This window comes from Pongo pygmaeus, chromosome 19 (assembly GCF_028885625.2).
Source record: "Pongo pygmaeus isolate AG05252 chromosome 19, NHGRI_mPonPyg2-v2.0_pri, whole genome shotgun sequence".
Lineage (NCBI taxonomy): Eukaryota > Metazoa > Chordata > Mammalia > Primates > Hominidae > Pongo > Pongo pygmaeus.
The window spans coordinates 50,946,326-50,972,016 of NC_072392.2; the positions used below are offsets into that span (position 1 = coordinate 50,946,326).

The 25,691-nt window shown below is 47.3% G+C and overlaps 2 protein-coding genes across 20 annotated transcripts in view; one reads left to right on the forward strand and one right to left on the reverse strand.

The window, feature by feature from the left end:
* The window catches only part of CCT6B (chaperonin containing TCP1 subunit 6B), a 57,269-nt gene extending 55,807 nt beyond the window's left edge, over positions 1-1,462 (reverse strand). Inside the window, exon 1 of one of the 3 annotated variants that reach the window (XM_054458362.2) lies at positions 1,093-1,462. In XM_054458362.2, coding sequence (XP_054314337.1) covers positions 1,093-1,140 — 48 coding nt within the window. In that variant the 5' untranslated portion in view covers positions 1,141-1,462. The remainder of the gene's footprint in view (positions 1-1,092) is intronic. The other 2 variants (XM_054458363.2, XM_054458364.2) reach the window with 2 other exon arrangements.
* Positions 1,218-25,265, forward strand: LIG3 (DNA ligase 3). 17 transcript variants are annotated; one of them, XM_063655398.1, is made up of 21 exons: positions 1,227-1,352; positions 2,204-2,280; positions 3,732-4,282; positions 6,736-6,879; positions 9,914-10,111; positions 11,419-11,570; positions 12,126-12,292; positions 12,413-12,490; positions 12,979-13,147; positions 14,736-14,891; positions 16,524-16,655; positions 17,028-17,107; positions 18,192-18,279; positions 18,673-18,750; positions 19,058-19,181; positions 19,777-19,919; positions 20,255-20,329; positions 21,732-21,878; positions 22,385-22,580; positions 23,093-23,265; positions 24,733-25,265. In XM_063655398.1, the coding sequence occupies exons 3-21, from the start codon at positions 3,736-3,738 to the stop codon at positions 24,964-24,966; spliced, it is 3,081 nt and encodes a 1,026-aa protein (XP_063511468.1). In that variant the 5' UTR covers positions 1,227-1,352; positions 2,204-2,280; positions 3,732-3,735; the 3' UTR covers positions 24,967-25,265. The 17 variants fall into 17 exon arrangements, with proteins under 17 accessions (XP_054314330.1, XP_063511468.1, XP_054314326.1 ...); XM_054458351.2 differs by having other exon boundaries at positions 23,144-23,265; XM_063655403.1 differs by having other exon boundaries at positions 3,962-4,282.
* Positions 25,266-25,691: the final 426 nt, after the last annotated feature.

Genomic DNA, 25,691 nt, shown 5'->3' on the forward strand with positions numbered 1-25,691 from the left:
AAGTGCTCAATAATCACGTATGGCTAGTGATTACAGTATTGGAAAAAGACAGATACAGTTGAGGAGACTTAAAAAAATGTAGCAAATGTAGTTGTAGAGATGTGCTCAAGATCCCTCAATTATCATAGCTAGGACGTGAGTCTCCAGCGACCTTCCAATTCCCTGGATGAACCAAAGCCCTGGTTCATTCTGCTGCACATTAAAAACAGGCTTTACTCCCCTCCAAACAGTAGAATCGCAGTTAAACTTAGTCAAACAAACAAGGTGTCCAATACAAAACTCATCTTTCTACCCCTAACACCTCCTCTTCCTCTCTATTTTCTATTTCAGTTGATGGTACCATTATGTAGCTGCTCACTCAAATTATTATTATTTTATCCATAAATGAGCACTTTATCTAGAAGATCATTTAAATTCTAAATGATCTTCAAAAACGCACTTTACTCTCCACGCTAACTAGCTGAATTTCATCTCCCACATGGGTCACTATGAGAGCCTTCTGATTTGTTCCCTTGCCTCAGTCTCTCCCCACCCAGCTTCAACAGTATTCCCTAAGACTCTTCATGGCTCTCCATCCTCTACAGAGTAAAGACGAAAGTCTTCATCACACAGCACAGAATTCTCTCGGGAACCTGTTCTTTGCTTACCTAACAAGGCCCAATTGTTTGCTGTTCCTAGACTCTGAAAAGGTCACTTATCCTCAGGCTGCTACACTTGTAAAAATCGCCATCCCAACTCTCACGGAGCTGGCTTCAGATTTGAGATAATACACTTTGAGTGATATACAATCAAGGAGTTTCTCCTCCATCACTCCTTTACATTTTATATCTACCTGCTATTTAGTGCCTCGTCTCAATTCCACGAAAGCTACTGAATACAAACTATTTACTAGGGAGTCTGCGGGACACAAACAGAGGGATTATATTTAAAAAATAGATTGACGCGATCTTTGCCTTCCCCGACCTCACTACAATATAGTTTCTCCACCAATATCTTTAAAAACTATATCCTCTCTAACAGTATGAGAAAATCAAGGGGATCCTCGGAAGTTCAGGCCAGGCTGCGTTCCAAGGAGCCGCCACGTCCCCTCACCTCCGCTTCCCGGGCCGCGATTGCAGGTTGAAAACTACTCCCAAACATCACAGGGCAGGCAGAATGTAGCTACGACCCACGTGGCAGACGGGGGCGGGGACCGGTCGCGTGGCCGCAGCCTTGGCTCTTGCGCCTGCGCGCTGCCTCCCGCTCTAGGACCCGGATTTAAAGAGACAGGAGCTCCAACCGTCGTGGGCTGCCCGCGGCCTGTAGTGAGCAAGTCCCGAGGCCTGCGGTGAGCGCCGGAGCCGGAGAGGCAGGTGAGGGGCGGCGCAGCGCGGCACGTTGCGGCGGGGCCCGGCGTGGGGAAGGCAGCGGGCCGGGGCGGGGAGCTCGGCGCGGCCGGGGAGCCAGCCCCCCGGCTCCTCCCCCGCCCGCCTGCGGAGCCCCGGGGCACACCCTCCGTGACGTGGCGGCCCTCCCGGGAGCCCAGGGGGAGGCTCGCGGCTCCCCGGGACCCCCACGGGGCCGCGTGAGGCGGGGAGGCCGGCGCCCGGACTGTGCGCCCTGCGGAACCCACGGGGCCTTCTTGTGCCCTGGCCCGGCGTGCGTCCTCCTGCGCTGAACCGGGCGCGCTCGGGTGGGACTCAGGGAGCCTTGATCACTTCCCACCTGCGTCCCGGTCCCGGTGGAGGAGCGCTCCTTTTTGCCTCGCCGGGGGTCGCGGCCTACGCCGCCGACCCCACTGTCCCCGCCAGTCTCCGACAGCGGCGCGGGAAGCCCTTCGAGAAAAGCGGCGGCGGCCAGGCCTCAGCGATTTCCTTCTCGGGCCCCGGGCTGCGGCAGTTGTGAGGGTGCGGAACGAGGGACAGACGGGTTTCCTCAAAGCTGCATTGTGCCTCCTCGTGGCCCAGCGCCTCCCGAGCCTCCCTCAAGTCCACTCCTTTCATTATTGGGGCCCTAGAGGTTGCTCTGTAAATTGATCTTCTAGGAAAAGTGTTGAAACTCACTTGTTCTGACCTCCTTTTATGGGTCTGCCGTACTTCCACTTACCTCACCTCTGTGGTTCTTAAACTTTGGGAGTTATATAGCCCTTTGTGAATGTCACGAAAGTGATAGACCTCCTCCAAAAAACTGCATTTTCGAATGTACATTTTGTATATATTTTTAGAGAGCTCAGAACCGCCTCCCTTCCCCACAACCAGCGCATTCATGGATTCCTTGTAATTTTCCCAACTACCCTGTGAGGTAGGTATTATTTACCCTGTTTTAGAAATAAGAAAACAGATGCAGATAAATTAAGAGTTTTCTCCGAGGTAACAGTCGGTGAACTGTACAGTCAGACTTGCACTCCCATCCCTTATTCCAGGTCCACCAGCTTTCCCTTCACATCATGTTGCACTACAGTAAGCAAAGCCTGCTTTTTATTATAACGTGATAGCAATTTTGCTTCACAGCGTGTGCAGACTGAACATAATTCCAGTATACTTAAAACTAGGACTTATAAAATGCTTTAGAAAACATGAATATAAGAAGATGCTGATATAATCGTTTTCCATTTGGATTGATTTATGAGTTCCTGTGAGTCTTGCTGCCCAGTGACTTCAGCATTCTCTGATTCAAGTTGCTGAATTATAAACAGGTTAATTGCACATCGGGAGCCTCTTCTTGAAAGATAACGACGTCACCGATCATAATAGGAGCTGACGTTATTGAGAGCTCTTGCTGTGTGCCCAACTGTTTTAAGGGTTTTACTCTTAGAACAGCTCTTTGAGTTAGGCCCCATAATTAGCCACATTTTACAGATGAGGAAGCTCAGAAACAGAGGTAAGTAACCCCTCAAGGCTATACAGCTGGTAAGTGGCTGAGTTAGGATTTGAACTCAGGCAGTCTGATTCCAGGCTCTGCTTTAGTTGTCTCTGAATATAGGGATTCTGACTCAATTCCAAATCTATATAGTGGCTTGATTTCTGAGGATGGCATATGTGTTAAACTTCACAATAAAAACTTCATGAACATAATGTAATTTTTACTGGTGATTAAAAAGAAACTTCACGGCCGGGCACGGTGGCTCACGCCTGTAATCCCAGCACTTTGGGAGGCCGAGGCGGGCGGATCTCCTGAGGTCGGGAGTTGGAGACTGGCCTGACCAACAAGAAGAAACCCCGTCTCTACTAAAAATGCAAAAAAGTTAGCCGGGCGTGGTGGCGCATGCCTATAATTCCAGCTACTACGGAGGCTGAGGCAGGAGAATCGCTTGAACCTGGGAGGAGGAGGTTGCCGTGAGCCGAGATTGCGCCATTGTACTCCAGCCTGGGCAATTAAAGTGAAACTCCGTCTCAAAAAAAAAAAAAAAGAAACTTCAGGATCTTGTAATACTTAAAGGTCATCATCATCCATTATGAGTATCATATGTTGCTGATGGCCTAAAAAAAGCTTTTATGTTATTTGGATTTTCTTCATTGTGATTTACTAGATGTACATGTGTGCATTAGATAATTGAACATCCTTTTGCGAGCTGGCTTTTCCTGTATCAGAACTCTTTCATGCTGTAGAGTAGACAATGAATGTAATACTTTGGAAAGTGTTTGATTAGTCATCATGGACTATATAAGACGCTGGCCTTTGGAAAATTGGAAGCCTATCTCCTTGTTTATATCTTTTTTTTTTTTTTTTTGGCCTCCTACCCTTTCGTACAGCTATATGTCTTTGGCTTTCAAGATCCTCTTTCCACAAACCCTCCGTGCACTCAGCCGAAAAGAACTGTGCCTGTTCCGAAAACATCACTGGCCTGATGTAAGACAATTCAGCCAGTGGTCAGAAACAGCTCTGCTTCAGGGACATCCCCTCTTCCTGAGAAGAAAGCCTGTTCTGTCATTCCAGGGAAGCCATCTAAGATCACGTGCCACCTGCCTTGTTTTCTTGCCAGGGTTGCATGTGGGACTCTGCAGTGGCCCCTGTGAGATGGCTGAGCAACGGTTCTGTGTGGACTATGCCAAGCGTGGCACAGCTGGCTGCAAAAAATGCAAGGAAAAGATTGTGAAGGGCATATGCCGAATTGGCAAAGTGGTGCCCAATCCCTTCTCAGAGTCTGGGGGTGATATGAAAGAGTGGTACCACATTAAATGCATGTTTGAGAAACTAGAGCGGGCCCGGGCCACCACAAAAAAAATCGAGGACCTCACAGAGCTGGAAGGCTGGGAAGAGCTGGAAGATAATGAGAAGGAACAGATAACCCAGCACATTGCAGGTAAGGTAGAGAACACTGCTTTCTCATCTTAGTGGTGCTGAGAGAAAAAGGGATAAGGAGTTCAATTGCTTTCTTTCTCTTTTTTTTAACTTTGCTTTTTTAGAGATGGGGTCTCACTCTGTTGCCCAGGCCAGTGTTTAATGTCACATTCATAGCTCACTGCAGCCTTGCACTGCTAGACTCAGGTCATCCTGACTCAGCCTCCCAAGTAGTTGGGATTACAGGCGCAAGCCACCATGCCCAGCCTTTAACGTTTTATTTGGAAATAATTTTAAACTCACTGACGTGTTGCAAGATTAAAAATAGTACAAAGAACATTCATATTCCTTTTACCCATATTTACCTATTAATATTTTACTCTATTTGCTTTATCATATTTGTTCATGTGCTCTCTCTCTCTACATACATACACACATGCGTGCGTGCACTCACTTTAAACCATTTGAGAATAAGTTGTATACATCATGGCCCTTTAAAATTCTTCAGTGTATATACCTTAAGAATAGGATATATGACCATTATGCGACTATAATATAGCTATCATCTTCAGAAAATTTGTCCTTGATATAATACTTTAATCTACCATCTGTACACTATTTTGTCAGTGGATTGAGTCATACCTTCAATAGCCTTTTCCTGCAGTATAGGATCCCAGTTTAGGATCATAACAGGTGTTGCATTTAGTTGTCATGTTTCTTTGGCCTCCTTTAATCTGAAATATTTCCATAGTCTCTCTTTTATGACATTGATATTTTGGAAGAATAGAGTACCGATTACTATCGTCTTTTACTTTTTTTCTTGTAGCATATAATTCATTACTGTACTTAACTAATTTGATACTTAATTGTCCCATATTTGGCCAATTAGGAACCCCTTTACACTGTCCTCTGTGTCCTGTATACCTTCATTATTTTTTTTAATGTACTTCTTTACTCTTGGGCATAGCAAGATGCTTTTAGTCTTATCCTGTATGTATCCTTCCCCAGCCCTGAAATTCGCAATTTCTCTGGGGATTCCTGTTAGTGGGAAATGCCCCTATTAAAGAGTAAAACCTGGATACTATGTATCCACGTTGTCATGGGGTATCAGTTTCTTCTTTTTTTTTTTTTTTTTTTTTTTTTTTTGAGAGTCTCACTCTGACCCAGGCTGGAGTGTAGTGGCACTATCCTGCTAGTGGGAAATGGTATTAAAGAGTAAAACCCAGATACTATGTGTCCACATTGTCATGGGGTATCTGTTTCTTCTTTTTTTTTTTTTTTGAGACAGAGTCTCACTCTGTGACCCAGGCTGGAGTGCAGTGGCACTGTCTTAGCTCACTGCAACCTCTGCCTTCCAGGTTCAAGCAGTTGTCCTGTCTCAGCCTCCCAAGTAGCTGGGACTACAGGCACTTGACACCACACCCAGCTAATTTTTGTGTTTTTAGTAGAGACAGGGTTTCACCATGTTGGTCCGGCTGGTGTTGAACTCCTCACTTGAAGTGATCCACCCACCTTGGCCTCCCAAAGTGCTGGGATTACAGGCCTGAGCGCCTAGCCATGGCGTGTCTGTTTCTAAGCCCTTTTAGCAGACAGAGCTAGAAAATATGTGCGTGTATATGCATGTAAAGTTCATACCTATATATGGCTATATATAACATGTTTGCATGTACATGCATATTTACATATGCATATTTTAGAAATTTTATGCCAATACCCCCAAATCCAGTTAGTCCTCTTTGACCTTCAGCATCTTTAAAATAATGTTCATATCTTCAACTTAGTTCTGGTCACCACAGGAAGACAGTTAACAATGGCTCTAAAAATGGGTATCTGTCCTTGTTCTTTGAAAGGAAAAAAGACTTCCAGGAAAGAAAACTGTACTTCCCATATACTTTATTCTCAGGCTCCCCATCCCACCTTGCACTGCCTTAGCTATTGGCCTCGGCCTTTGTTACTTCTTGACCCATCTTTCATTTGGAGGAAGAGAAATACAGGTAGAGTTCATGACTCAGATAACTAAGCAGCTGGAAATTTTCCTTCCTGTGCTAGATTGACATGCTCTGTGATCCTCATTTACTTTTTGTTCATCTCTAAATTGAAGCTAATTCTGTGGGGTTGGGGTTCCCTTAAGTTTTATCCATCAAACTAGGGTGATTTCTGATTTCCCCCAAATTGTTATTTCTGGAGACTTACATATGGGATAAGAAGTGGAGAATGTTGATGAAAATTTAAGTTACTAATAGGGATAAATGGTAACTGGATCTTTTGTCTCCAGCATATCCTTCCCTCCTGTCCCCACAATACCCTATTATCTACTACCCCACTCAAAAAATACCAGCCACCAGCCAGGCTTGGGCTAGTGCTAGGGTAGTGACTTAACAAGCAAGGCCCTAGGAGCAGTTGATAGATTCTTTGGATGTTTTTTTCAGAGATCGTTCACTGAAGGATATTTTATACTCTTTTGGGATCCTACAGATCTGTCTTCTAAGGCAGCAGGTACACCAAAGAAGAAAGCTGTTGTCCAGGCTAAGTTGACAACCACTGGCCAGGTGACTTCTCCAGTGAAAGGCGCCTCATTTGTCACCAGTACCAATCCCCGGAAATTTTCTGGCTTTTCAGGTAAGATAGGTTAGGGCTACTTTAGCTGTTATAGTGCTGCTTTTATTTTGTATTCTACTTAGGATTCTGGCTAAAGAGTGAAAATTCTGTGCTATCTCATCTCATTAATAATTTGCTTCTGTCTTAGCAGAGACTGGTAATGGCTAATTCTAAGCCTTCCACTTGGTTTTTGTTTGTTTGTTTTTTGGTTTTGGGGGTTTTTTTGAGATGAAATCTTGCTCTGTCATCCAAGCTGGAGTGCAGTGGTACATTCTCAGCTCACTGCAACCTCCGCCTCCTGGGTTCAAGCGATTCTCCCACCTCAGCCTCCCAAGTAGCTGGGATTACAGGCACGTGCCACCACGCCTGACTAATTTTTGTGTTTTTAGTAGAGACGGGGTTTCGCCACGTTGGCCAGACTGGTCTCAAACTCCTGACCTCAGGTGATCCACCTGCCCCAGCTTCCCGAAGTGCTGGGATTGCAGGCATGAGCCACTGCGCTCGGCCAGCATTCCACTTGTATAGCATTTCTTTGTATACTTTAACCTCTATTGCAGTGGAAAGATTTGTTTTGTCAAGACTTTTTCCCCTTGAAATAGTTACCTGGGTCAGACAGAGATTATTAGAACCTGTCTTTTACTTCCTTGTGTTTTGATAATGAAAGAATTTTGAGAAATTGTATCCCTGAATATGCCTAGAAATGAAAGTATGAAAGAAGAGATGTCATGCATGGATCTCCCTTCTTGATTCTTAAAACTGTTTGTTCAAAACACTGGAACTTTATGGAACACAAAGGAAGGAAAAAAAGATCTGAGGGATATTGCTATTTGTTGGGAGGCAGTACAGCCTAGGGATGAAGCTTGCAGACTTTGGAATCAGTGAGCTCTGGGTTCAAATCCCATCTCCTAAAGGGGAGGACTGTGGCTATTATTTGTATATTTGTAGGACAGATGAACAATAAAGTGTTAAGTTTCCTGTTCTCTTCACTAAAATACACACATGCACACATGTGTATATACACATATATAGTTTCCTTTATATAAAATATGGAATTACTATTTCATAGACAGGGATTCAGGAAGACTTTGCTGGGGCATGTGGTATAGATAGGAGTTGAGAAGATCAGGATCATTTATTGGCCTTATGTAAACAGACAGCATTGGACTAGGGGCTTTTATATATGTAGTTTCATTTGTTCTTCAGTTAACCCTAGACAGTACTTTTATTTAGGAAGTACTTTTTATTAGGCCCTTTTTATGACTGAGAAAGTTGAAGTTCAGGGTTATCATGGAGTTAGTATTTGCACTGAAGTCTGACTCCAGTACTTGTGCTCTTTTATACTACACTGTGTTGCTGCTTTTATTGTTTGGAGACATTCTTGTGATTGACTCAGTTGAAGAAAATAAATAAAGCCAAATCACTTGGCCTTATTTTAGAAGTCATTTGGAGATTGAAAGACATTTTATGTGATTGAAAAAAGCCTAGACCTGAGGTCAGAAGACTTGGGTTCTGGTCCTTGACAGCTCAGATCCCTGAGCACATCCTTATCTCTCTTTAGCTTCTGTCTATGAAGCAGCAGTGGCCTCTTCTACCATAGTGCTATGCACAGGCAGCACTATGCATAGGCAGCAATATATAGATTACTTTCCCCTCTGCTTCCTTGAGTTTGTATATTTATTTGTTTAAGCTTCATCATATCTCCATGCCTCATCTACCCCATAGTGTTCTCATGAGGACTATAAGAGATAACATTGCGAAAACAGTGCCTGGCTCTATAGGATTTTTATTATTTTAAAATTCTGAGGTTGGTTGGTTTGTTGTTTGCTGGTAGGCCAAAGATAGAGAAGAGTCCAGGTGATGATAAGGACAGCATGTTTCTGGAAGGGCTCCAGTGTTGGGGATGGAATTTGGGAGGAGTTGAGAGAAACAGAGTGTTTTAGTTCTTGCAACCTGGTTGAACATTGACACTTTGGAGATTTTGTCCCCTAAAATCATATTTAGATTCCGGATCAGAGATGAGGATGGATTTATAATTTACAAAGCCCAGACAAGAAGCAGTGTACAGCAGCAGTTAGCTTAGTAATGGCTCTGCCACAAGTTTGCAGAATAAAATTTGCTTTGTAAATGCTCACAAGGAGGTGAAAGGGAATCACCGATGAGTTGCACATAATTATTTTTAAGTGTCTGGAGGAAATCCCTGCCCCTTGACCATCTTTTGTAAAAATGTATTTTTTTTCTTTTATAACTGCTCCTTGGGGAGCAGGCTTTTATTTTGACAGTAAGAAAAGTTGAAGCCGCGAGGGGTGGGGATGTTGAGTGTACTAATGCGATCTGACTTTCTTAGTAGTGTCTTTGTCCTGGCTCTTTCAACAAGGAAGTGGGCCGGGAAGTCATTTGCTCTTCTCAGACCTCAGTCCCCTTATCAGTAAGAGAACATTGAACTAGATAATCTTTAAGGCTTCTTCCAGCTCTGACAACCTGTGATAGCAGTAATTTCACATTGACTAACACGTACCTTGAATTCTTACCCCTTTCTCATGTCAGCTTTTCTGGGGTCAGCTTTACAGTTGCTCTGAGATCCTTCTGACCACTTTTTGTTTTTTGTTTTTTTTTTGAGACAGGATCTTACTATGTTGCCCAGGCTGGTCTCGAGCTCCTGGGCTCAAGCAGTCCTCCTGCGTTGGCCTCCCATAGTGTTAGGGTTACAGGCGTGAGCCACTGTGCCCAGCCGGTCCTGATCATTCTTGGCATGACTTCGGTCTTTATTCTTTAGTGAAGTGCTCACATAAAGAGATGCACATCAGTCTGGTCTTTTGCTTGGGTCTAAGGAGGCCATTGTTCCTTTAACGTTATTTATTAGCTGTAAGATTTGGGAAAATTACTTGGCCTCCATTTCTTTATCTGTAAGATGGGTATAATGACATCTACCCCAAAGGTCTATTCGGGGAGATTAAATAAAGCTAAAGTACCAGCAGAATATCTGTTAGTTTCCTTCCTTCCCTTTCTTTCTTCTCAGAAAGGCAGAATGAATTCATCTCTGTTGTTTCTCCAACAGCCAAGCCCAACAACTCTGGGGAAGCCCCCTCGAGCCCCACCCCTAAGAGAAGTCTGTCTTCAAGCAAATGTGACCCCAGGCATAAGGACTGTCTGCTACGGGAGTTTCGAAAGTTATGCGCCATGGTGGCCGATAATCCTAGCTACAACACGAAGACCCAGATCATCCAGGACTTCCTGCGGAAAGGCTCAGCAGGAGGTGTGGCACGAGCATCCTGAATAGGCCTTTCCTCCAGAGAGCTCAAGGCCATGGCTGCCTTCCTGGGCATGTGAGCTGTATAGTTGCCCAGGGTTCCATGCTTGGTTTAATGCTGTACTATAGTGCTGTCTTGAAATTCTTAATAATTTTGAACAAGGGGCCTCGCATTTGCATTTTGCACTGTACTCCACAAATTATGTAGCCAGTTTTTCTCAGAGCACTTTGGCATCTTTCTTCCTCTCCCCTTATTCTGCTCCTAGGAGGCCAGAGGAACCCATCCTATTTGACTAGTTAGAAAATTTACTGTCCTACATATTTAATTAGGTTTTTGTGAACCATATACACAGCTTGGAATAGAATCTTCCAACTCTGTTTCTTTCATTTATCTAACAAATTGTCAATGAGCATCTCTAATGTCCTTGTCACTGGGCACATGAAGTGAAAGTAACCACTCTGTCCAACAAGAGTTCATCTGTAGGCTAAAGGTGAGGCAGACACACAATTCACTAGCCTCTGAACTCCATGCTGTCTCCTACTGTAGCGCTATGCACAGGGTACTATAGGAGCATGGGCAGCGATATATAGATATCTTTTGGTCTCTGTTTCTTTGAGTTTGTTTGTTTGTTTATTTATTTATTTATTGAGACAAAAAATGTGGCTGTGTTGCCCAGGCTGGAGTGCATGGGTGCAATCTCAGCTCACTGCAACCTCCGCCTCCTGGGCTCAAGCAGTCCTTCTGCCTCAGCCTCCCAAGTAGCTGGGACTATAGGCATGTGCCGCTATGCCTGGCTAATTTTTGTATTTTTTTGAGAGACGGGGTTTCGCTATTTTGCCCAGGTTGGTCTCAAACTCCTGGATTCAATTAATCTGCCTACCTCAACCTCCTAAAGTGCTGGGATCACAGGCGTGAGCCACCATGCACAGTCTGAGTTTATTTTTTTATTTATTTTTGTGTGTGTGTGAGACAGCGTCTTGCTCTGTCGCCCAGGCTGGAGTGCAGTGATGTGATCACAGCTCACTACAGCCTCGACCTCCTGAGCTAAAGCAACCCTCCTGTCTTCTCCCGCAAGTAGCTGGGACCATAGGCATATGCCACCGTGTCCAGCTAATTTTTTAATTTTTTGTAGAGATGGGGTCTTTTTTGCCAGGCTGGTCTCAAACTTGTGAGCTTAAGCAATTCTCCTGCCTTGGCCTCCCAAAGTGCTGAGATTACAGGTGTGAGCCACCTTGCCCAGCCTTCTTTGAGTTTATATATTTATTTGTTTAAGCTCTGTTTCTCAAGAAGGGTTCCTTTCTTCTGTCTCCAGATGGTTTCCACGGTGATGTGTACCTAACAGTGAAGCTGCTGCTGCCAGGAGTCATTAAGACTATTTACAACTTGAATGATAAGCAGATTGTGAAGCTTTTCAGTCGCATTTTTAACTGCAACCCAGATGATATGGCACGGGACCTAGAGCAGGTCAGAGGAAGGGGAGGGAGGGTAGGCTACATTCCAGGTGGGGTTTTGCCAAGCCAGGCGCCTGCAGCCTCTTTTTTTTTTTCTGGTTGGGACACATACTGTTTTAGGAAACCGAAACCCATTTGAGCAAGTTTCCGTTATAGGGGGAGCTGAATGTGAGGCTATAGCTGTTAATTTCGTAAGTTTCTGAGGGTAGAAACCATACAACTGCTGAACCACAAAGGCCTGGTTCTCTAAAGTCAGAATTTGAGACTTGCCCCCTCTGTCTCTCCTGGGGCTTTTATTCTGGACTCTTTTTTCTTGCTTTTTTTCTCCTATAACTTGGGTTTACCAAGCTTTGGTTTGTTCGTGACTCTATCCCTGGTACCATGGCAAGTTTCCATCCCCCTCTAGGAATTATGGATAGGCTACTGTCTCTAAGAAGTGGGCTAGATATGTTGAGTTGGGATAGGAGCTATGATTGAAATTTCTTGATTCATCTTCAGTCCTGGGTCTTGGGGGATACACTTGGCCACCCTAGGGTTGCAGCAGTGGCATTTTGGTTTTTGGAGACAGGGTGACGTGTCAGAGACAATCAAAGTCTTCTTTGAGCAGAGCAAGTCTTTCCCCCCAGCTGCCAAGAGCCTCCTTACCATCCAGGAAGTGGATGAGTTCCTTCTGCGGCTGTCCAAGCTAACCAAGGAGGATGAGCAGCAACAGGCACTACAGGACATTGCCTCCAGGTGGGGGAGCTGCCTCCGTCAAACCATGCCCATAGAGAGATGAACTCTCTTGGGAAGGGAAGGTTCCCTTGGGGTTCCAGAGCTCTTCAAGACCAAGTTAAATGTGCCTTATCCCCCTAGGTGTACAGCCAATGACCTTAAATGCATCATCAGGTTGATCAAACATGATCTGAAGATGAACTCAGGTGCAAAACATGTGTAAGTAGCAGCTCCTCTGACAGCCTGAGCTGTCATTTGTTAGCTTTGTTTGTTCCCAACTGGTGTCAGGACTTTTGAGTCCCAATCAGGATTTGAATCCCCATTCCACCTTCTTACTTTCTGTGGGACCCTGATCTGTCACTTGACCTGTCTCTGCCTCCATTTTCTCCCATATAAAATGGAGATAACAGTACCTTTCTCACAGAGTTGTTACAGTTGAAGTGTGGCATACGTTCAGTGAGTATAGTATGAGTCTCTTGCCTACTCCAGCCCCCTCCTCGCTAAGGTGGCATCCACATAGGCACAGTATCTCAAAAGAGCTGAATTTTCCAAGAGCTTTCTCTCCTCTTGTGAAAGTCTTTAGACAATAAAACACAACCCCTTCCCTACAGATGAGGATTTCTTCTATGAGGACAGATTGCTGTCCAAAGCCATGGAGTCAAACAAAGGCAGTGGTTTTGTTTCCTTGTTCCTGTACCCCTTGGCAGGTTAGACGCCCTTGACCCCAATGCCTATGAAGCCTTCAAAGCCTCACGCAACCTGCAGGATGTGGTGGAGCGGGTCCTTCACAACGCGCAGGAGGTAGAGAAGGAGCCGGGCCAGAGACGAGCTCTGAGCGTCCAGGCCTCGCCGATGACACCTGTGCAGCCCATGTTGGTGAGGAGTGCTGCCCTGCCTCTGCTTTCCAGCCTCTCCAAGCTCCACATCCTTCGGGCTGAGATCAGATAGGGTATGAGTGTTGAGAGCGCTTGCAAATTGACTGGAGGAGTTTAGGGAAGGAAGAGGGAGGTGCAAGGGGGTATTTCTCAGTAGGAGGTGAAGGCAAAGGAGAAGACAGAGGATCTAGTGGAAAGACCTGAGCTGTAGGCCCAGCTACGCCACCAAGAAGCTGTAGAATCTTAAATGAGTGACTTAGACTCGCTTGTCCTTCAGTCTGCTGTGTGGATGATGTCTGAGACTGCCTGAGGCATCCCCCTAGAATGGTTTATCTGTTATCTTACCTGAAGACAGATAGTTGTATTAAGTAACCCCTGAGATTGTGTGACCTACTGCAAAGTAGATCTGAGAGTTGGTGGCAGAGCCAGGCTTCCTGTGACAGGGTGACTTGGGAAGAGGGAGGACACATAAGGAATGAAGGCTGACTCTGACAGACATCATCTTAGGCCTCTGCTTATTTCATAAGAAATGGGGTTTCCTTTCCAGCGTTGGTTTTCCTGTGTGACAGGGCCCACCACATATGGTGCCATGCCTACTGTGACATTCTTTGGATTTTTGAGTGATATGCAGTGCTTTTTTTGAAACTGTCTTGTTTGTCATACTAAAGCCTTGGTTTAGGGTTTTATGTTTGAGATAGGCAAGTGTTCTCTCCCTGCTAGGAATGTGGGATAACCAGCATCAAAACAGTGAGATCTCTATTCCAGAGATGGGACTGCAGCCACCTGCAGTAGTGGCCTTTCTGACTTTCATAAAAGTGCCTCCTGGAGTCTGTTCTATAGTTTGTCATTTAAAGACTGGCATGGGTTATATAGCTTATTGGTTAACCACACAGGTTTTATAGGTGGACCTAGATTCAAATCTCATTCTTGCCATTTATTAGCGTAACTTAAGCAAGCACCTATTCTCTCTAACCTTCAGTTTTATCATCCAAATATGAAAACAATATTTGTCACATAGGATGTCACATCGGGGATGAAATGAGATTATGTATGTGAAGTGCTCCCAAAATGGTAGCTATTGTTGTTTGAGTTAGGCTAGCACAGGTAGGCATGTAAGTAAGCGCTCCAATATCTGGAAACCCTGTTTGTTGTAGGGACCCCCGATCACTCACCCTGCCAGCCTCACTGTCACCTGCACTCTTTAACCTTAGCTTCACATACCTCTTTTACTGGGAGAACTGATGTGTTTAATAATAAGCCAGAGGCCTTGCAAGAGCCTGAATTATTGAGAAAAAAATTAAATCTTGTTTCACTGGGCTTTTACTTGTTGTACAATGAATAGCATTCATATTCCTCAAAAGGCAAGCTCCTATGTCAGCTCTGGTGATTATTTTATAGGCAGAATACAACATTGCCCAGCCCTTTCCGTTCCCATCACCTCTTCAACAGCCTTCCCTGAGCATTAATTGTGGGCAGTCAGTCCCGAGACCCAGGTCCTGCCCTCACTAACCCAGTTGCAAGGTCTTTGGCTGTCGCTGCTTAGCAGCCCCTCACTGAAAGTCTCCAGGCTTTGCTTTCCCCACCCCAAGGCGGAGGCCTGCAAGTCCGTTGAATATGCAATGAAGAAATGTCCCAATGGCATGTTCTCTGAAATCAAGTACGATGGAGAGCGAGTCCAGGTGCATAAGAATGGAGACCACTTCAGCTACTTCAGCCGCAGTCTCAAGCCTGTCCTTCCTCACAAGGTATGAGTGCCTTCCTTTCCGCCAGGACCATCTTTCCCCTTTCTGCCTCTAACAATCTCAGGGCCAGAGTCCCATAGCCATTCCAGCTGTGGTACACAATAAGGGTTTGTTTTTTATTTGTTGAATGAATTAATTCATTTATTCATTTTTGGAGTCTTCCAATAATGAAGGGCTGCTCAGCAGGGAGAGCCAAAGAGCCCTGACTTGGGTTCGTGAGGGTAGAGCTCCCTGGAACAGTGATACTTCTTTTGCTCACAGTGATATTGGGACAGTGAGCTTAGTTGGTGAGTTGCTGTGTGTCTTTTGTGTTTCCATGTCCCAGATGCTTCCTGTGAGCTAGACTAAGGCTTATATACCAGGGGCTATTGGGCTGTCATTCATTAATTTGTTCAACAATTATTTATCAGATGCTTACCCATTGTTACAGCTAGTGGGGATATAGCAGTGGAAAAAATTGACAAAAGTTCTGGCCACCATGAAGCTTACATTCTGATGTAAACACAGTCTTATGGGGACATCTAGGAGCCTAGATTCCTATTCTAATCAGGGGTGGCATTTGGAACCTTATTCCTTAGCCCTTCTCCACTCCCAAGGATACTGTGAGCCTTTGGGGGTGTCTTCAGGGAAAAGCAGCTGGAACATCTGGCTCCAGTAGCTTGTGAGCAGATGGAATTCCTATCTTTGCTATCCTTTTCTTTCCTAACTCAGACTCAGTTTTTCAGAGCCTCAGGGGGTTCAGGGGAACGTGTTGTGTGGCCCGTGCTTACCTCAGCCTTGCCTTCCTGCTGGAGCACTGGGAACAAAGTAGTCAGGCCATTTGTTTCATATGTTCAAGAAGAGGGCTAAGCAGTGGCCTCATTGTGGAGCTTTAGTGCAGGTTCACGTGTTCTGTGAAGCACTGCAAATCACTGAGGAGCTGCTTCTGGTGAGGTTGGTGTTAAATAGACGCCATCTGTGACCCAGGAAGAAGTCTGAGCACACTTTTCCAGATTTAGTCCTTTCCTTAATTTTCCCTTACCCAGTATTCACTCATCCCTCGCCTCTCCTGTGATTTGGGTTCTTAAAGGGCTAGGTTAGGGATTGAAGGGGAATGGCATGGATGTGCTGGCCTTTCCTGTTCCTGCTCTAAGCATCCTGGGTAGTGATGGCTATGGGTTCAGGGCTCCCACTCAGAGAAGACACTGCTCTAGTTTCCTTGCTGCACCTGAGGGGGTTCATTTCTACCTTTCTGGTTTCAAGTAGTCTGTTCTCCCCTAATCCAATCCCCAGCCTGATAGTCACACATCTTCTGCAGTAGGCACTAATCTCTGCCCACCTACCCTCCTCCTCCTCCCCCGACAGGTTTAATCTGTTTCTTCCATTTTCCTCAAAAATTGTACCTTCTCTACAGTCCATAGAAAGTGACTCAGCATGGGCTGACCTCTTCTTGGGCCTGGACAGAAGTACTGAAACAGATGGCCTCTCCCTCTTGTCCAGGTGGCTCGCAAGGCCTAGCTATATGTTTTGCACATTAGCTGGGCCTTCCACATGTTGTTCTGTATCCTGTCTGGGCCTGGGCTTTGCCCTCCATGGCATGGTTTAGGGTCCCTGCTGCCATGTCATCCCTCACCAAAGCTCCCCTTTTGCTTTCAGGTGGCCCACTTTAAGGACTACATTCCCCAGGCTTTTCCTGGGGGCCACAGCATGATCTTGGATTCTGAAGTGCTTCTGATTGACAACAAGACAGGCAAACCACTGCCCTTTGGGACTCTGGGAGTGCACAAGGTACTAGCTCAGGGCCATATGTGCAAGAATGAATGAGTGTCAGTATGTACATGTGGGTGCACGCTGCAGTCTGAAAAGGGAGGAAATATCCCTTAGTGTGGGCCTTATTCTCGCTTCTGACCTGTTTCTGGTTTGGTTTTTTGTCTTTTGTTTTTCTCCTAAAAAGGGGCTGGTATTGGGAACCAACTTATAATTGGGTTGGTTTCCATTTAGCACTATCTGCTCAGTGCCCTTATGGCCCAGGTGCTTCAGAGCAGAAATAGGACTTTTTCATCCGGTGCCTCAGGGGGCCTCCAGAAGTGGACTGGTACTCCTTATTTTTTCACACTGACTTTTGTCCTTTGTATACTACTACCTCATTTTTCCTTACAGAAAGCAGCCTTCCAGGATGCTAATGTCTGCCTGTTTGTTTTTGATTGTATCTACTTTAATGATGTCAGCTTGATGGACAGGTGAGTTGGCTAGCATCTTTAAACCCAGAAACTGCCAGGAATCTGTTTTCATTTCCTGGGTGAGGAAGATGGGGGCTTCAGGTTGGAAAGGAGGGTACAGGGAAGCAGCTGGCACATACGTTTGTGCTCAGGAGCTTGCCAAAGGCAATGGCAAGAGGGAGCTGAGAGGAAGCACAATTGCTACATGATCAGTTCCCCATTCAGTGTCAGAAAGAGCCCATGTGTTGACTCCATCTCTTCTCTGAGAGCTTAAGTCACAGAAGAAACCCAAACCCCCGAAGAAGTTTCTCTACTAAAGCAAAATGGACTATTGCAGAGAAATAGACTGTGAGCATATGGGGTTTCAGTTTATTTCTCCAATGGCACCCCTGGGGGCTCCAGTGGCACCCCTGGGGGCATAAGGCAGATGGTTTTCAGCTCAGAGGTTTTGATTTCAGAAGAGACTGACAACAGGAAGCTCCAGATTATAGGGGAGGCCATGGGTGGGACCATCTTGGAGAGAATTAACAGTCTTGACTTAGCTGCATCCATATGCTTGTGCCTGAGAAACCAGTATCAGCCCTTTCCTCACTTAGAAATGTATCTCTACCCCTATTCCTCCTGCAGCAGCCACATCCTTGATCAGGGAAGGAGAAGGAAGTAGAGAGGGAAGGAATTGGTGGGGGTAGGATTTGGGGTTTGGGTCCCAAGGCCTGTCTCAGCCTGCCTACCCAGGGGTTGGCCTTGGGATCGGGGCAAAGCAGGGTGCAGGGGATAAAAAATGAGAGTTGGAGTCGTTTTTCAAGTGGGACCAGAATTTATACAATCTGGGCTACAGGCCAGTTATCCCTTGGCTCGCTTGATGAAGTAGAAATAGGAACTACAACTATGAACTGGCTCTATGCCACAGCTCACAATTGTCCATCTTCGGTCACGATGGAGCCCTTGCAGCCCTTGACAGCACAACTGTTACACATGAGGTCTTTGATCCATGGCAAACCCTTTCTTGAAGTAGCAGTTTTATCATTGTGGCCCTTCCTTCCTCAGAATTCCTAATAAGGGAGGGAGGATCCCGGCCTAACCTCAGCTCTCCTGTTCTCCTCAGACCTCTGTGTGAGCGGCGGAAGTTTCTTCATGACAACATGGTTGAAATTCCAAACCGGATCATGTTCTCAGAAATGAAGCGAGTCACAGTAAGTGAAGACCCTATGCTAGGCAGTGTCCTAGAAGTTTGAAAGCAGGGCAGAGAACTCCTTGGGTCAAGTGCGACTGGAAGAATAAATCTTAATGTCTTATGGAGCCTCCTGATAATGTTTGCCTTTGACTATTGTATATGTTGTCTGCTAGTCTTCACCCAGAAAGGTAGGGCATGGAAATCCTTCCTGGGTAAGCCTCCTGTGTTTCAAAGCCACAGCAGCCCTCTGTTTGGGATGAGAAGCAACCTGCTTTCTAACCCTTTGTCCCTTATATTTCAAGTAAGGGTGTTTCCACTGGGCACTTAACTAGTGTGTGAAAAGGAACAACCCCCACTCACGCACCACCTTCTCCACTCTCACACCAACTTCAGCATCTCTCTTGTCCCTCAGAAAGCTTCGGACTTGGCTGACATGATAACCCGGGTGATCCGGGAGGGATTGGAGGGGCTGGTGCTGAAGGATGTGAAGGTAAAGTGGCCCCGCTTGGCTTCTCCTGTCAACTCACTCGCAGCCCTCTCCCCTGAGCCTTTCCAGCCCTGACCAGGAGATGGCGGTGGCAGCCTGCAGTGGTTGGGGTGGCTGCTGGGGAAGTGTGGGCAGATGTGTCCTGGATCTGGAGGACTGGTTTGTCTGTCTCCTGTAGTGCCTGGAGCCTGAGGGCTCTTACCCCAAGGGAGGGGCACTGGGCTAGATCTGGTGTGTAGCAGTGAAGGGGTGAACCCATCCTCATGGAGTTGCCTTTCTACTCTGTGGTCTCTCTTTTGCTTCCCTTCAGGGTACATATGAGCCTGGGAAGCGGCACTGGCTGAAAGTGAAGAAAGACTATTTGAACGAGGGGGCCATGGCCGACACAGCTGACCTGGTGGTCCTTGGGGCCTTCTATGGGCAAGGGAGCAAAGGTCAGGGTGGCCTCTGCTCCCTGGGGTGGTACTGTTTTAGAAGGCACCGCTTGAGGTACAGGCTGGCCTTGTTACTGGCTTGATCTGCCAGCATGGCCAGTTATGACTTCCGGAGTCCTGGGATCTAGGGCCCCAAGCTGGCCTGAGTCACCTCAGGCAGAGCTGCTTACTCGGTTAGGGAGAAGTCAGAATAGAGTACCCTATGCTAGCTAGCAGAAGGACGCTTACCACCAATTATTGCGTCAGGGCCTGACAGCTTTCTCCTCAGGGAAAATCTCTTTCCTGACTGGAAAGGAAGCTGGAGTCTGAGGAACTAATACTTTTAAGCAATCTATCATGTGTCCAAAATCTATCATGTGTCCAACACAGTTCAATGCCCCAGAGCCCAACAGGTTGGGTGTGATTATCCCTAATTTACAGAAGAGGAAACTGGGGCTTATAAAGGTTAAAATTACACAGCTAGTAAGAGGTAGTTCCAAGAGGTAAACTCTGGCACTCTGACGGCCAGGACCCAGGTCCTCTCCCTGGCCCTGGGCTCTTGGGACTGGCAGAGATGGCTCCTCCAACCCACACTTGTCTCACACTCCCCTCCCAGGCGGCATGATGTCAATCTTCCTCATGGGCTGCTACGACCCTGGCAGCCAGAAGTGGTGCACAGTCACCAAGTGTGCAGGAGGCCATGATGATGCCACGCTTGCCCGCCTGCAGAAGGAACTAGACATGGTGAAGATCAGCAAGGTGAGGAAGGGACCTGGTTGGCCCTGGCCTCTGGACTGGCTGTCATCACTGAGACAGAGGCTGTGCTTTGGGGACTACAGGTATTGTTTTTCTGTCTCCCCAGAAAGGGTTGCAGCTTGCTCAGGGGAGCAGGATTGGGCCTTAAAATCTCTGAATGCCTTCCTTGTGGAAAATGGCTTGCGTGCCTCTAGGTCATACCCACTCTGGGCTGGGAGGATCACATGGCTCAAACGTTAGCTGTTTAAGTGGCTTCTTATAATCTCATTACCAAGAGAAGGGATTTAAGCCTTGTTCCAGGTTGGGAACAGCCCAAAATAGCATCTTTTCTCCTCTAGGACCCCAGCAAAATACCCAGCTGGTTGAAGATCAACAAGATCTACTATCCTGACTTCATCGTCCCAGACCCAAAGGTATCAACCCAGTGGCTTGGGGTCCCCCAGCCCATAGAATTAGCTTGCAGGTTCTCTAGTGCCACAGAGAATCCATCTCACCTCGCTGAAAGTCCACCCAGGGATGGGGATCTGGATTTCCAGCCAAGTGATAGGCACAGGGACAACCAGACAACTCTGAGGAATTTTGAATAGAATTCTTTCTGCAATACAATTGCTTTAAAAAAAGAGAGAGAGAAGAAGAAGAGAGTACCTATCCCCTCAGCACAAAGGGTGTGTTCTAGAAGTAATCTGGCCCAATCCCTTCTTGTACTGACCAAGAAAGAGATCTAGAGAACAAACAGGACTTCCCTAAGGTTATTCAGCAGCAGCAGCAGCAGAACTAGGACCCAAGTTTCCCAGCTGTTAGCCAAAGCTTTTTTGGTTTTTGTTTTGTTTTGTTTTTGAGACGGAGTTTCATTCTTGTTGCCCAGGCTGGAGTGCAATAGCATGATCTCAGCTCACCACAACCTCCGCCTCCCGGGTTCAAGTGATTCTCCTGCTTCGGCCTCCCAAGTAGCTGGGATTACAGGCATGTGCCACCATGGCCAGCTGATTTTGTATTTTTAGTAGAGATGTGGTTTCTCCATGTTGGTCAGGCTGGTCTTGAACTCTCGACCTCAGATGACCTGCCCGCCTCAGCCTCCCAAAGTGCTGGGATTACAGGCGTGAGCCACTGCACCCAGCCACCTTTTTGGTTTTAACTGTTCTATATTGCTTCTAGCTGGTTGGGAGATACTTTTTTTTTTTTTTTTTTTTTTGAGACAGAGTCTCACTCTGTTGTCCAGGCTGGAGTGCAGTGGCAAGATCTTATCTCATTGCAGCCTCCGCCTCCTGGGTTCAAGCAGTTCTCTCACCTCAGTCTCCCAAGTAGCTGGGATTACAGGGGTGCCACCACGCCCAGCTAATTTTTGCATTTTTAGTAGAGATAGGGTTTTACCATGTTGGCCAGGCTGGTCTCAAACTCCTGACCTCAGGTGATCCACCCACCTTGGCCTCCCAAAGTGCTGGGATTACAGGCGCAAGCCACCGCGCCCGGCCAATACTTGCTTCTCTCTTTTTTTGAGACAGTCTCATTCTGGAGAGCAGTGGCATGATCTCGGCTCACTGCAACCTCTGCCTCCCGGGTTCAAGCGATTCTCATACCTCAGCCTTCTGAGTAGCTGGGACTACAGGCGCACGTCACCATGCCTGGCTAATTTTTGTTATTTTTTGTAGAGATGGGGTTGCGTCATGTTGGCCAGGCTAGTCTCGAACTCCTGACCTCAAGTAATCTGCCCACCTCAGCCTTCCAAAGTGCTGGGATTACAGGCATGAGCCACCACGCCTGGCCACTGATACTATCTTCTTAACTAGTGATGACCTGCTGGCTTACTCCTGACAGAAAGCTGCCGTGTGGGAGATCACAGGAGCTGAATTCTCCAAATCGGAGGCTCATACAGCTGACGGGATCTCCATCCGATTCCCTCGCTGCACCCGAATCCGCGATGATAAGGACTGGAAATCTGCCACTAACCTTCCCCAACTCAAGGTAGCAGCTCTTAGGCTGTATGTGTATTCTCCACCCCACTGTCCAGGCCTTGGAGCCTTGGGCATCTGGACCATTCACATGTCCTCTGTCTTCTCCTTTCCCCCATTCTCCTGAGGCAGAGCAACGAGGGCAATTAGAGAGGGAGACAAACTGCTGCTGGGCCAGGGGCATAGCACTAGACCTCCTTCTCCCTCCATCTCTGAGTAGAGAACCTTGCATTTGCGAGGCCCCACTGAACAGCCTTTAGTCTGGGGAATAAGAGTTTGCTCCTGTTGCCCCAGCAAAGCCTGCTTTGCTGTACAGAGAACAATGATTTGTACCCTGATTACTCAGGCTATAGGGCCATACTTTGGAATGGTGCCAAGGGAGCCAACTTCTTTTCCTTGCTCTTTTATCTTTCTCACATCTTTGTTCCCATATGCGCCTAAAATACACCACACACACCACCTCTGAGGCCAGACTGGGAAGGCAATGAAACCTTCTGACATTGTCCCTCCCCGCCTCAGGAGCTGTACCAGTTGTCCAAGGAGAAGGCAGACTTCACTGTAGTGGCTGGAGATGAGGGGAGCTCCACTACAGGGGGTAGCAGTGAAGAGAATAAGGGTCCCTCAGGGTCTGCTGTGTCCCGCAAGGCCCCCAGCAAGCCCTCAGCCAGTACCAAGAAAGCAGAAGGGAAGCTGAGTAACTCCAACAGCAAAGACGGTAAGGATAGGGAGGGGGCTGGTATGGTGAAGAGGGTGGTGTGAGGGGCAGAGATCCAAGGGCAGGGACCCAGTCTCACATTCCAGCCCTGAGATCTCATGATTATCTATGTCCACTGCAGTGGACACGGACTGCATTCCTGGTACGTGTCCAGCCATGGGCCAGAGACCCTTCTGCTGGGCACCCTGTATCTGCTCAGCAAACCTGAATGGAGCAGTACCCTGGGGACAGCTAGTCTGACCAGGGAATAAGCTACCTTTGAGTAAAGGGCTTAGCTGATAACTCTTCACTCCCCTCTCACCTGTGCTCATAGCAGAGAAAGGCCCTGGTCCTTCCCATTACTGCCCCTGACTTCAGGGAGCATTATCAGCAATCTCTACCCTCTTAGTTCTTTTGTATCTTATGTTTTTTAGAGACAGGGTCTCACTCTGTCATCCAGGCTGGAGTGCAGTGGCATGACCATAGCTCACTGCAGCCTCGAACTTCTGGATTCAATTGATCCTCCCGAGTAGCTGGGACTGTAGGTGTGCACCACCACACCCAGCTTTCTCTCTGTCCTGCAGGCAACATGCTGACTGCAAAGCCTTCCACTATGAAGGTGGGAGAGAAGCCGGCCATGAAGTCTTCTCCAGTGAAAGTAGGGGAGAAGCGGAAAGCTGCTGATGAGACCCTGTGCCAAACAAAGGTGAGGGTAAAAACAGCAACACACCACTTGGGCCAGTTTAGCCCAGGTTGTGTTCCCAACCTTCTGCACGAGAAGTTTGAAAGAGGATGAGCAAAGTGTTTGGGGAGCATCAGCTAAACCTCTTCCCTGCCTGCATCCACTCCTCTGTCATGGGCAGGGTCAGCAATGCTGCTGCTCACCCTGTGTCCTCTTGTTGCCTTGCAGAGGCGGCCAGCCAGTGAGCAGAGTGGAAGAACTGTGCCAGCAGGCAGGAGATAGAACAGCCCGGCCTAGCCAGGAGAGACTGCAGGGACTCACTCAGCTGCTGGCCCCAAGTCAAAATTTACATTAAAGGGGAGAGCCCAGTCTGGGTGTGGGAATGCAGCATTGAGTTTGTGGTCAGGGTGGAAGCAGGTCCAGCGAGCAGTGAGTTGGGGAGAGGTCACTGGCTTGGTGACTCTCCTCCCACCTGAGGAGCCTTTTCCCTTTTACACTTACTTGTCAGTCTTGGGTTTGGCAACATCTCCTGAACAATTTTTTTTTTTTTTTTTGAGATAAGTCTCGCTCTGTCGCCCAGGCTGGAGTGAAGTGGTGCAATCACGGCTCACTGCAACCTCCGCCTCCCAGGTTCAAGCGATTCTCCAGCTTCAGCCTCCCGAGTAGCTGGGAGTATAGGCATGTGCCACCATGCCCAGCTAATTTTTGTATTTTTAGTAGAGACGGGATTTCACCATGTTGGTCAGGCTGGTCTCAAAGTCCTGACCTCAAGTGATCTGCCTGCCTTGGCCTCCCAAAGTGCTGGGATTACAGGCCTGAGCCACCGCACCCGGCCTCTTTTGAGCACTTTCTGATGCCAAGAACTAGGTTTAGTACTGGCTCAACTCTGGGGGAGCTGATGGCTCAAAGGACAGATAGAGAAGTAAACATATGATTTACACCCATGTCATTGCACCCCCATGCTCCCCACCGCCATCCAGGAGTAAGCATAGAAGTCTCACAGCTCAAGGCCTGAACTCGGTCCCCAACTGACCTGTAGAAACCTTTCCCCTCTCTCTTCCCAGCCTGAAGTCCTTGAACCCATTGAGAGTAGTAAGCAGGACTCCTGACCCCTCAGTCTAGCAGGTTGTACAGAGTAGACTGCTTGGTCTCGGGACATCACTGAGTCTGAGGGCACTAAGTCAGAGCCAGCTCCGCCTGCCCACCATGACTGGGTGGCTCTTATACACATGTATTCTTCCCATCTCCAGGTCCCAGATGTCGAGGCCTGTCCACTCTCCTTTTCCCCTAGGCAGGGATGGAGGGGCGTGTCAGTCCTGTATAATGTGGAGTGACTGGAGGGGTGGGGGTATTGATGCATGGTATTCCAGTAAACTCCTCTGCTTGTGTCCTAACTCTAGGCTCCCTCATTCTGTCCCATGCTTATCTGGGTGAAGACCCATCTGTACCCAGTGTAGGTCTGACCCCACCCTGACCCCTCTGCATTTGCAGGTACTGCTGGACATCTTCACTGGGGTGCGGCTTTACTTGCCACCCTCCACACCAGACTTCAGCCGTCTCAGACGCTACTTTGTGGCATTCGACGGGGACCTGGTACAGGAATTTGATATGATTTCAGCCACGCACGTGCTGGGTAGCAGGGACAAGAACGCTGCGGCCCAGCAGGTCTCCCCAGAGTGGATTTGGGCATGTATCCGGAAACGGAGACTGGTAGCTCCCTGCTAGGTTTGCTGTCTTCCCTCTCCCTCAGGCCATACTCTCCTTTACCATACTACTGGACTGGACTCAGGCTGGAGGCAGATAGACACAGTATAGGGGGAATGGGCTTGCTTCTCCCAAACGCACCAGTTCTCCACGGTCTCTTCTGGACCAGGAATTAGTTGCTGTGGGTGCCACAGCTGAAGTCAGTTTCTCTTGCTGGTTTAAATAGATCTTTCAGAGCTGGGTGCTGGGTTTGCCATCTTTTTGTTTTCTTTGAAAAGCAGCTTAGTTACGTTTTTTATAAATAAAATATCTTGCAGTTATCTTTGTCCTTTCCCCACCTATACCCCCAATAATTTCCCTAGAGATTAAGGAGTAAAGGCTGGGCTATGGCAGTTGTGTCCACAAAGCCTTCTCTCCCATCCTTGCCTGTTCCTTTGTACTTCCAGGCTCATTTTAAAGTTGTATTTAAAGGACTGCCCTCGGAAATGCTTCTATTTAGCAGAACTTGTATTCAGCCTGACACCCTTTGCCAGGAACAAACCCTCATGTGAAAGGAAACAAAATGAATTTTTTTACTTTCTTCTCTGTGTTCTCCTATTACAGGGTGAGGATCCCCAGTTTGAAGGGAGGGGACTAGGGTCAGGTAGGAAAATGAGGCCTTTATGAAGAAAGGGGAGGTTATTTGGGCCACTCCTCTGGAGGGATAGAGGGCTCCAGGAAGATCTGCATCCCCAAAACCTGGAAAC

Coding starts and splice junctions, on each gene's coding strand:
- LIG3 (XM_063655398.1), top strand. CDS start 3,736: ATGTCTTTGGCTTTCAAGATCCTCTTTCCACAAACCCTCCGTGCACTC. Junction 4,283..6,735: donor GATAACCCAGCACATTGCAG/GTAAGGTAGAGA, acceptor GGGATCCTACAG/ATCTGTCTTCTAAGGCAGCA. Junction 6,880..9,913: donor GAAATTTTCTGGCTTTTCAG/GTAAGATAGGTT, acceptor TTTCTCCAACAG/CCAAGCCCAACAACTCTGGG.